A 12,391-nucleotide genomic window follows, 5' to 3' on the forward strand; every position below is an offset into this window, starting at 1 on the left:
GTGAACATTGGCTGGGTTAGTGTTTTTTTTACATCTGACCTACCTGGCGAACGCAAAATACAGAGACAGCTATATGAATAGTTAATTTATTTAAATATATAAGCATCAGCTATTTAAACAGATACTAACTACTTAGCCGACCGATAATACTAACAAACTATGTACCTACGTAGCTAATAAACTAACAGACTAATGCTTGGGTAGCTAACAAACAAATTTAACTAAACAGCCAGCAACCTAATACTTACTCTAAGCAGTAACGGACAGTTAACTCCCTGAGCAGACTGAAAATATTTGGTGACAACTATTTGAAATGAAATTTCCCTGTCTCGAATGAAAAATATGCAGGCATATAGTTCTTTAATATTCAATTAAAAATTATGCAAGACTTTAAATATACGTAGTTTTACTTTTCTAATTTTGGATACACCCTATAGCTACATAAGATCTGCTTTCCTACAAGGTGAAGAACCGCTTCGCCTCAAAACGGAAGATGAACGTTTTCGAAAAGTAACCTACGTCATGTCATCTCCGGGTTTTCCTTCTATTCGCTCCTTGAAATGAAATCACAGTTTTATATAGAAATATACGATAAGAATTCTCATATAGCCCAGTTAATTAAACTACCGTATTACAATGCTGATGTGTATACGAATTCAAATCATCAGATATTTTCCTATGCAGCACTTAATCAAATACGAAACGCCTCCATTACGTAATTATTGGTTCCCTTACCTTCAGCCACGCCTCGTGCTGCCATCCGTTTTGGCGTGAGAACTGCAAGAAGAAACCTAACCATCATGATCTGGGACCAAGCTTGTATTACACTGCATATGACCTATAATACAACTGTTTTACAAGTTCCGCACGTCATAAATGTCATTTTACACTTTATCACACTAAAATCACACACTTTTTATCAGTTAACTTACAATTACAATGCACTATGAAACAAATAAGCTTGCAAGCACTGACGAAGCTTCGGCCACCTGCTTCGAGTTTCTCGTAACTGCCGCAATTCGGCTAACATCGGAAACTTTCCGATTACTCGAAGTTATGCAGGGCGTATTTCCGTTTTTAATAATACTCTCTTTTCTTGTGAAAATAAAGTAGGCATATGAGGACATCATGATATTTTTGTATGTCCACTTCAAATTATTTATTGAACTGGCCGTTTCTTTGGGAATTTGATATTAAATTACGCCATTGGATACCACCCCACCCCACCTTGCATTGCAACATGATCGTCGAAATACAGCATGTCCCACAAAGATGTATACACACATTCAATGAATGAAATAAATACATTTTAATAAACTAAACCATTACATACGTCAGAATTGGTACTTTATAAATTAGCGAGTCTAATGCAGTGTTAAAAATTGCCACCGCCAGGTTCCCGTCGTAAACAGAACATATGGAGATCCATAACTAAGGTTAATATTACGCATTATAATGTGTGTACATCCTCTTGGGACACTCTGATATTTGTTAAGGTATATTTACAGAAAGTGAAAAATATTCCTTCGTAATTTTGCAATATTCTTCACGTTGTTGAAAGCTGAAGGCAGCCATTAGTTATTTCAGCCGAAAAAGCATGATATGACTTCTGACAGAATAAATTAAGTGAGCAGTCCTTAAGCACACAGAATACATAAATCATGTTTCTTTGAAGAGAACTGTAGAATGTTCATCGCGTGGCTTTTGTAAGAAACTACAAATGACTTCTCAGAGTAAGGTAAAGTAACGTTTTCATAAGGACGCCGACTGAGATTAATCGTACGCTGTTTCGGTCAAACGTGCGTGGCGGAAAGAGCCCCTGAAGGTGCCCGTTTACGTCACTTCTAAGACGACAAAATAATAAGTTGACAAACTGAAACCCAAAGGCCTGTGTGACTCTTGAGTCTCGTGTTCTGCGTTGCAACAAATCCGATAAAGTTATTAATTGTTGTGTAAATGCATATAACACTATAATTCCTTGCAGTTTAATTGTATCAGATGAAAAAATAACATTTTAAGTTTCCACGACGGTGTCAGTGTAGACGATCTTAATATGTGCCAACGTTATGTTGGAACATACTGCCTCCATCATCGGGGATTCAGACCTACTACACGACGCAACAACCGAGATCACCCATAAAAGAAAGAAGCTTCAGAGATCAGTTTAGTTATGCATCAAGTTTCAGAGGGCCTGTGACGTATAACAAAGGACGGGGCGGATTCTATACAACTACGTATATATATGGCTGCCCTCTGGGTTGTAGGACCTTGCAGATGTTCACCGACGTTCCAGAAATCCTTGTTCTCTCATCGCCCTGATGATGAAGGCAGGAAAGTCTCTGAAACGTCGATAAACTTCTACCATACTACACGGTGCTAAAACCCCGAAAACAGCAATCAAAATATTTTATTTTTGTCAGACCGCGGTTTATCACTTCAAAGGTCTCAGTCTTCAGTTGATTTAAATTAATATTTGTTGTCAGTTATCTTAAATGATTACAGAAAGAAGTGAATATCAGGAGAGAAATACCGCCACAGGAAGCAAAATGTAATGAACAATTCCAACAGCGAAATTCTTCGGTTATCATCTGTTCAACTAAATTTAGAATGAAAGTCGTAAATATTTTATGTTTGAATATGTTAGAAGTTCTATACATGCATACGTATAAGCCATTATACAATTCCTAAACGTGTCTTTGAGACTTTAAATATGTTAAGTGTTCTTCATTCTCACCGTTTGAAACACAATGACGCAATGTTTGTGTGCGTCTGTCTGACCGTCGAGTGTATATGCAAACATTTCCGATGGCCAATGTAATCGTATTTATTTACAACATTCAATACCGACAGACAGACAGACAGTCGCAAATGGCAAAACATTTAAGTTATGCCTATAGATATCACTGAATTTAATACTTACATTAAGAGCCTTATAAATTTTACACTCCGTTTTCTGACTTTTGGATAAACACACGTTTCGGAACCCATTGCTGCTTCCGTCATCAGGTATCCGAGTTTCTGGGGCAAGCGTCTGTAGATCCTTCTATTACTCAGCTGCTAATGCGGAAATTGAAATGACGTCACGACAGTGTAAACATCGTGTACAGTTGTTACCGATAACAAGTGAACACTTTCAAAACTTTGAGTTTTGACATTGCATATCAAAGATAGATGAACATAGATGCGAAATATATGGCAACGAAAAGTTTCGCAATGGTTAAGCATTTTTAAATGTTGCTTCAAATGCAGAGGCTATGCAGTGTCTAATGAAAGGGGAAGTTATGTTAATACAACATATTTTATCTGGACAACTCAGAAAAATAGTTTATACGGTTACACCCTACACCACAATTTTAATTTAAATACATTGGATTACAAAATTTTAAAACTTCACCACACACACAGATAAATTGACATGCTTTCAATACGACTCATGTCACATAACATTTTCTGTTGTAAGATCTTGATGATGGCACATCCTGCCGAAACATTAGCTCATAAACATTCAGTTTTGTCAACACACTGCATGTGTGTGCCTGTGTGACGGAATTACCAAACAGAGAAGGCAGATGTAAACATTTGGAAAAATATAGTCCTCGCCGTTTAGTGCCTGGTAATGGCCTGGAAAAAACTGAATAAAATCACGAAACCCTGCATGATAATTACTGGTAATCCAACCTTAATATGAACCTTCTTTCTCTGGACTGAAAAGTTATTTTGTTGCCTTTTTTTGTGTAAATACATTATTCAACTTTAGACATGTCACATCGTAGTGCACACTTGTTTATTTTTGCAAGTTCGCCTTCTTATTTACACATACTAATTACCACCGTTAAAATGCTATTAAAGAAATGATCACACGCATGACCTTGAAGTGTAATGATATTTGAGATAAAGTCTGAACGCCAGAACTTGCTCAGAAGCAAGTTTATAAGAGGCGTTCTTTATTTTTGTTGCTGTCTGGACTATTAAATACACGCCGTGTTCCCGACTACGAACAGAACGCAAATCTTGACTTCGGAGAAGTGTCGCTAGGATTTCATGTTCGTCTTGAAACCAAACATAAAATCTCACATACATAACGCAGTTAATTGATGAAATAATTGCTTGAAGCATAACAGCCACCTCGGAAATGTCAGTGTACTCAAAAGAGTACACCTTACAATCTTGTTTGTCCTTAAATAAGTACATTTTAAGGTATCATGCACCGAAATGATTCGGTACCTAAATTGGGTCATTAAGGAATAATTTGTTGGTGAATGCAGAATTTAATTATTTCACAAAGTTTAGCGATATTCTATCTTTCAGAATCTGCTCCTTACCTCGCGTCAGTGGCGTATTACAGAAGCAATTATTTATTTTCTCTGTAGAGAATGCGGTACCAATTTATTTCAGTGATATGAAAATATTGTGTGCGCATTAATATTTTCTGCAAATCTAAATGTAACCAGCAATTAAGTTGCTATCTTATCTCCAGAAACAGACAATAATGACGAAGAAAATAATTCCTGCCCTGCCATATTTTCTTGATATGAACTTCAGTTTGTATAATTATTCTGCCTTCTATCTTCACTTGTAGAAAGAACAAAAGAAAGGATAAATTATTTGTTTTGCTTTGCGCGATGCAATATAATTATATCACTAGTTGATGCTTTGAGTTTTAACTAATTGCACAGCACAAAACGCCAGTAACAAAGATTTACGAGAACTTGGAACACAGAAATCCACTGTGCTACTTTCCCCTCCATTAAATCTCGTTTCCTGAACTTGATGTTCGTAATTTTTTAGCGCTGAATGTACGAAACATGTGCCGGTGAATTCTGAGATATTTGCACACAATTTACGTGGGTACACTGACGAAATCTGTCGGGACGTCTGTCAGTGTGGACAAAAGAGGAAAATGAGACCGAGTTTATACAATACAAGTCAGAGATAAGCTTCGTGCATTGTGCGCTAAGTTTGCGATGAAATCCGCACAACGTTCGACTCTAAAGGAATCTAATGCCGACATTTAATCACCGTGACTTTTCGGCAGTAAACATGACGTCACGTGAAATTCACTGCGGCAAGTTTAAAGGCGGATAAGATTTCAGAATTGAGTAGAAGTTTCCTGAATCAGAGAAGAGACATTACACAGAAGTTTCAAATATCTTTGAAGACTTTGAAGTCCGAAAGAGAGCGAGAGGAGAGATTATATAATGGGGAGGGGGAGAAACCAGGCAATGGTCGCTCGTCCTGCTGATAAGTTACGTTGCAATGAAGCAGGTATTATACGTTAAAATGCTAATGCATTCCGTGCTGTCGAAACATGTCGTTTAAAAGCGGTGACCTGATACGAATGTATTTTCGTGTATGAGACAACCAATAACTAGTCCCAGCGTCTCTATGTAACAGAGTCATTCTCTAAGGTAACATAAATTAAAATAATGTTTTGAAAATCGAAGATTCGTTGATATTTTCTCCTGCCACCGAACCATGTCCTTAGTATGATAAATGAAACCCAATTAAGATTCGTTTTAATATTATCCTCCTATCGTTTCGTAGGACTCTAGAGTATCACGTTTACTTATCCTGGAATTACAGCTTGAAACAACATCAATAGTAACTGCGTAATTGTTTTCCAGAATTCTGAAGCTCACCAGTTTATCTCTTCACTGAATGAATGAATCGATATGTTATTTAGTATCGCTTCGATCATCGACAAATCAATCTGCGTCAGTGGCTACTAAATCGAGATCAGACAGGCGGGACATGCTTTAAAAATGCGGTGGTAAACTTACTTGTTCCATAAAAGCCAAGATATTCAGTTCCATGAAGCTTGGTAAAAGTACCACTTAATACATATTTGCACACTGTAATCTTTGCAGACTCAGGGGTGTCCAAGCTAAAAGAACGTTTAATTGTATTACGTTTAACCTACATATTACGCGTGAATTATGTACATGTAACTTGTTGCGGTGATGACTATCTCAGGATTATAAATTGTACAACACAGCCATACTTAAAAAAACACCTGAAAAGTCTTAGAAAGGATCGAACCGCTGTCTTCGAAGTCGACTTTTATGTGTCATCTCGGAATATTTATTCTGTACATGCCGGAGATTATAACACATGATATATGCGCTGTTTCTTTCAATTAAAGACTTTCCTCGATCAGGAAATAAACACCAGAAACTTAATTTTCTTACTACGCTACTTCTATGACGAAGACAAGTCTTTAACTCTCCTTCCATGGGTTAAGAAGTCTGTCCTCGCCAGTGTCAGAATTAATTCTGACACTGAAAATCTTTTTGACATCCAGCATGCCTCTGTAGCAACACAAAGCAGCAAAATGCGAGGGAAGTCTCTGCCTTGAGCGAGACCTAACCCTTACCTTTGCCAGCGTCCGTCGCCAAAGGCCCACCGCGTTTCGGCCTATGCTTCATGTTCTTCAAAATCGTGACATAACAACTATAAACCTCTCAGATAGGCCCGCAAGGATATGTGACGTCACAGATATCAAATATCACTCCAAGTGATGGCTAATGGTACTGTATAGTTACATCTTCCGGCTCAATGGATGGAAATATCCTCTCTGGAACAAAGACGGCCCATGCAAAGGTGAAGGCCAAATGAGAAGGCGACAAAAACGCTCTGCTGTATTGTTACCTCATCGACTTTGATTACAAGGCTTCACGCCGACAGGATTTAGTAGCTTGCTTCGACAGTTACTCAATTAATTTAACGAAGCGACTCATGCTGAGATGTGGTTTCTTAAAACAATACTTCGCCTACTTAATTTGTGCTTCTTCATTGCCGAAGGACTAATGACGATCATCACAAATAAAAATGGCGCTTACAGCCCTCATACGCAGCTGTTTGCTCGCTGTATCAGCTTGTGAGGTCATTTTCCACATATTACAACAGGGGAAACCGTGCCGAACGTCCGGGTTTTTATTCACAAGGTCTCCGCTTCAAATGGTATACAGTAAAACCTCTCTAACTTGGACACCAGCGGTTCCACGATAATGTGTCCAACTTACAGGGGTGTCCAGGATAGAGGGAAAGGGGGAAAATCATCCTTTCAAATTGTCGTGTAATAACAATGTGGTAATTGTAAAGTATTATGGAGCCCTTCACAAAAAGGAAATTATTGATAAGAAAAATCAAAAGGGTAAATTAAATTTTTACAAATTTTGTTTTCACTAAATTAAACTTGCATGGATAAGCTCAAAGGGAAGGGCACCGATACTTTACGTTTACCGACAATGCAATCAATCGATTTACTTACATAATCTAACTACTGTAGGCTTGCTTGAATTAAGAATAATGTAATTATTAATTATAATAATCTTTTGAAACCCACTCTCGTGGTTGCACATTAAACCCCAGCCTCAATGAAATTTTAAATGTTCAGAACGTATTCTTTTTAATTGTACTTAAGGCATTAGCTCAACATATGATGTCACTTATTTCTTGTAAAAACGTCCGTCACAAGACACTGCTTTTTTGCTTTTATCTTTGAATTTGTCCATCCTCTTTCTAATTTTCGACGCAATTCGAATAAGGTTTCAACCATTCCTTGTTGGTTATGAAAGAAAGCAAACCGTTCCAATTTCTGTTAACACTGTTTAACTCAGTTGCAAGCAACAGTACTGACAAAGTTAAAACTGTATCAGTAATACTTACTGTAGTCCAGTGAAGGGTTTAACAAAATAATTCCATTGATGTGTTCAGAGTCTCACACCTTCAAACATAAGGTAATCCTCAGGTAGAAGGCATTCATAAGTCATAAATTCAAAGCAACAAAATACTAACTGTAAAGGTTTCCCATAAAAGCATTGAAGCTAAGTGCATGAACCTGTCCAACTTACAACACAAGGGGTGTTCAAGTTCCAGGATAGAGGGGTGTCCAAGATATAGGGTATTGTGGCAATGTAAAATTATAGGATATTCGCCGGTTCCAATTAAAAGTGTCCAATATAGAGGGGTGTCCAGGATATAGGGGTGTCCAACTAGAGAGGTTTTACTGTAGTATCTTAAATTATACTATGACATCTCGCCTTTAGATTCTTTCCAGTTCATTAATCACAATATCAGACAACACTATACAGTCTGGGCAGCTGATAACGTCATTAAATAAACAACAAATAAATAAGTATTAATTGTAAGGCTGTGTGTAAACAACTGTAGGCATGCGGTTGCCTAGCAACCAGAGACTCGGTGCTGGGCAGTGTCATAAAATTCTTGGCAAACCGTGTTTTATTATACAGCTCTCTAAGACAGACCAAAATAGCTGAGTGGTGTCTTCGCAAGTTTGATGATGATGATGAACTGCGTGGCCACCATATGTTTCAATCCATTCGTTTCTGCTGCTTTAAATTATTTAATTAATTACTTGTGTAACTACAATTTTTTGAAGTGCGCATAATTTAAAACTTAACTACAGGTATTACCAAAAATACATAACCAAATAGCTGTTGTCGGACCCAAAAAGTTATCGTCATAATCGAAAGCTCATTTGAATCTATTCTGAGTAATTTCCGTTCGCATGTTCACGATTGCCTTCACTAATTTCAGTTTTAAACGTCACGTTTTAAACTCTGTTAAACGTAAAACACAAGTACTCACCCAACAACGCGTCTACATAAAAGTTTGCGCGTAAATATTTATAATTTTTAGTGCTGTTGCCCGAAGACATACAGCGGATATGTACAACATCGATGTAACAAGGTGGCCATTTCTCACGTTCGAGAAATATTTGTACAGCAAGCTCACTGAAGTAGAAAAAAAAACTTTTCTCTCTGCCTTATGTTATTCTAAGAACGGTTTCAGAACATACATGAGGTGTAGGGGGAGGAGGAGAATGAAGTATATGTTAGGCTGTAGACCTCGTGCTTACAGGCCTACGTGTCTATAACGAGCCGAGGGTCATGAGAAATAATCCTCTCTTTGAGATTTCTGGAACAATTGCAATATTTAAACCAGAGTCGAAATGTATGCTCCAGCCCGGAGTGCAGACTTTAAATACGTCCTTCACATTTTTCCTTCCCTCGTCCTTATCAACCGTGCGTCGTGGCAGATGAGGAAACAGCGAACACCAAAAGCACGCCGTTAAATTCTGACATTATGAGATTTCATATTAGAATCTTTAATGGCGGTGGGGTGCCGACGTTGGTCTCCTGGGATATAACGCCGTGTGGAATTGTAGTCGGATGCGAACGAACATACTGCCTTCGTCTTCGGAGTTCTCAGCCAGAAGACCAAAAGCGATGAAGTTAAAAGAGCTTGCAGTCCACAAACGCTAATTTCTCCAAATCACGTACACACAGAACGATTAAGAAAAAGACTCCGTGTGTTGGTTTTGTAAACAAGGCGGAAAAATTAAATAATCCCACTAAGCAGAGGAATTACTTTTTTAATTGAATCTGCCCCTTCACCTCCCTCAAGAGATAAATCCGCATTTCGTTGCACGGTATTTAAAAAGGCGGAAAATTCTGACGTGTGAGGTCGCTTGAATAATGGATTTTCGGGTCGATTCTCTCTCAGAGAATGCGTACATGTCTCCGTTTCATTATTTTGTGTTGCCCTGTGTAAGCACAATTTTCGTGATGAGCCGATCCAACATGCAAGGGTTCACAACAAACACAACTAAGAAGATTATATTTCAGAAATAAATTCTGCATCGGAGCAGGAGAGACGACCCAAGAAACAGAACAAGAAAGCGTGACTAGGCGTGACGTGCTTTGACTTTCTGACAAACGATCACCATAAGTGTCGAAACGTGACGAAGATTTACAAAGCGTGACCAAACGTGACCAAGCGTGACTAGGCGTGACGTAATCTAACGACGTGACGAGATGTGACCATAAGTGTCGAAACGTGACGAAGATTTACAAAGCGTGACCAAACGTGACCAAGCGTGACTAGGCGTGACGTAATCTAACGACGTGACGAGATGTAACCATAAGTGTCGAAACGTGAAAAAGATATTCAAAACGTTACCTAACCTAACAAACTAACCAAATCTAACCTAACCTAACCAAACCTAACCCAACCTAACTTAATCCATCCTATCCTAACCTAATATAACCCCACCTTTCTAACATTACCTAACCTATCGTAACATCTAACGTTTTGCAATGTTGTCAAAATTAATCGAGACTTACGTATATCGCGTTCCAACGTTTTTGGCCGCTCAACTTTGTGAACTGGAACCTCGGATCGAGTCACTTACCAGAAGTTTACTGGAAGGGCAATTTTAGGGCGTTAACGAAATACCAAGTTAGCGGACTCGAAATTGTAGGCTATATGACAGTTCAGTATTACGACCTGCGAACATAATTGGCTACAGCATTCTGAAATAAGAACCCAGAAACTGGTCCATTGATACAAGGCGAAGAGCAGGATATGTAACGCATACCCAGTAAGACAGAAAGATCTTTAGCATCACGTTCAAGGACAATTGTCTTCTGGGATTATATCGTCCTGATGATGGAGGCGGAAAGCACAACAAACATGCACGTATTGCACAAATAATGCTGGGTTCTGCACGTAAGTCAGTGGTAGGTTCAACCTAAGGTCCCTGAAGGTCTACGAGTCATGAAAGGAGAAGACACTATCTGCTAAGAGGACGCCGGATGAGTTCTGGACGAAGGTAATGAGAGAAACAGAGACTTAAACGACGCTCTTTTTCCCATGTCTCTCTTTGAGCGCCACATACAGGCTCCTCCTACCAGCAGCGAAAACAAAATTGTTCGAGAGAGGCTTTTTCCTCTGTGGGAGATTATGGGATGTGGGACAGGTTGATTTCCGATTCTAATCCGACGACACACACAGGAAATCTGAGTTTCAGTGTCCCCACTCCCTAGACAACGTCCTCAATCTTGTTAGATCTCTCTTCTTCTTCTTTTTCCACACAAATTCCGACGCTGAGCATCTAATGCTGCAGTTCTTTCAGGAAATAGGTAACTTCCTGAGATTTTGTTCTGTTCTACTCTACTAAACGTTCAGATTTTTACAGACCAGAATCCTGAGCAAAGAAATTCTGGAATTTCAGTCAGTTTTAAAGGACAAGTGCGGAAATTTCTGAATATTGTCTTAGAATTTGTTTCTGGTATTTGTGTCAATGGACATTCGAGGAATTTTCTCTTTAGGCGCAACTGATTTATATTCTCATCATGCAAATACGGAAGTATGCAGGTTGAATTAGGTTAATTTAGATTAATGAAACTAATTAATGGTAAATAGTGTAAATTCGTTAAACGAAAACATAAATATCATAAAGAAAGTACGGACAAATCATATGATTAGTCATGTATGGTCAACATAATGAAAGTAAAATAATATTTGCATCTATGAGAGAGAGAATATAGGAGGATAATTAAAATAAATCTTAAAGAAATAGGCGTAAGTTACGAGGTTGCGGACTGAGTTCATGTCGTTCAGAATGGATCCCCGTCTTCTGAGATGTAGCACCGAGAATTCTGGTAGAAGTTTACCAACGTTTCAGAGGTTCCTGCTGCCTCCAACATCAGGGAATTAATTCTATTAAATGGTGGATACCGTGACTGAGTTGGTATTTTGTTAAGTGTGGTGTGTGACGCTTCGCTGCCAGTTTAGTCCACGTGTCAATGAGCTGTTCTGCCTGGTTCTAGTGGCCGTGGTTGTGGCGTTCTTCATCTGCTGGGCTCCATTCCACGCTCAGCGCCTTTTCGCCATCTACGGCATGGGCAAAGCGCCAGCACCGGTGATCCTGAAGATCTACGAGATCATGACGTACATCTCGGGCATACTGTACTACGTGTCCACCACGATCAACCCCATACTCTACCACATCATGTCGCTGAAGTTCCGACAAGCCTTCAAGGTAAGAACTCTATATTACGATATTCCTTTCCGTTCAACTGTCTGTTTACTGACAAGACATAAATTTTTGTGGTTTCTTTGGGTCGAGTTCTGGATTTACGGAGAAAAGCACACGTTTGTAGTTCCACACTGGGGTTCAAATATATAGTGCGCGTGAGAGACAGAGCTATGTACTTAAGATGGCACAAACTGTACCTCAGTTCCATACCGTATAGCAACAAGTAGGTTCTTGAAATTATCCCAGTGCTTTGTGACGTTCACCTACAATAATTGTACACTTTAAAGTCAGTCTGTAAAGGCTGTAGATTTACTGGGACGGTGATGCATCTTCGGGTTAAACATTTGGACACAGAAAATTTGTTTCTTTCAAATAATCCTTATTATAGCCAATCAGTCTGCATCTTCCATCACCAAACCTACGTACCTAAATGCACAAAGTTCATTGTTTCCAGCCACCGTGCTTAAGTCACGACTAATTTACCTCGATAATAGCCGGAAAAATTAACTTTGTATTACATTATTTTAGAAGTGACTACCGAAAATG

General features: G+C 38.7%; 1 protein-coding gene and 1 long non-coding RNA gene across 5 annotated transcripts in view; one reads left to right on the forward strand and one right to left on the reverse strand.

Annotated features, from left to right (window-relative positions):
* Window positions 1-12,391, reverse strand: part of LOC147874588 (uncharacterized) — a 145,082-nt gene that overhangs the window by 127,725 nt on the left and 4,966 nt on the right. The gene's annotated exons all lie outside the window — the stretch shown is intronic.
* Window positions 1-12,391, forward strand: part of LOC110829208 (pyrokinin-1 receptor) — a 72,073-nt gene that overhangs the window by 55,888 nt on the left and 3,794 nt on the right. Inside the window, exon 2 of the mRNA XM_022062723.2 lies at window positions 11,637-11,848. Coding sequence (XP_021918415.1) covers window positions 11,637-11,848 — 212 coding nt within the window. The remainder of the gene's footprint in view (window positions 1-11,636; window positions 11,849-12,391) is intronic.

Source organism: Zootermopsis nevadensis, unplaced genomic scaffold (assembly GCF_977971745.1).
Source record: "Zootermopsis nevadensis isolate Lab colony 2312 unplaced genomic scaffold, Znev_1.0 Znev_ptg000007l, whole genome shotgun sequence".
Lineage (NCBI taxonomy): Eukaryota > Metazoa > Arthropoda > Insecta > Blattodea > Termopsidae > Zootermopsis > Zootermopsis nevadensis.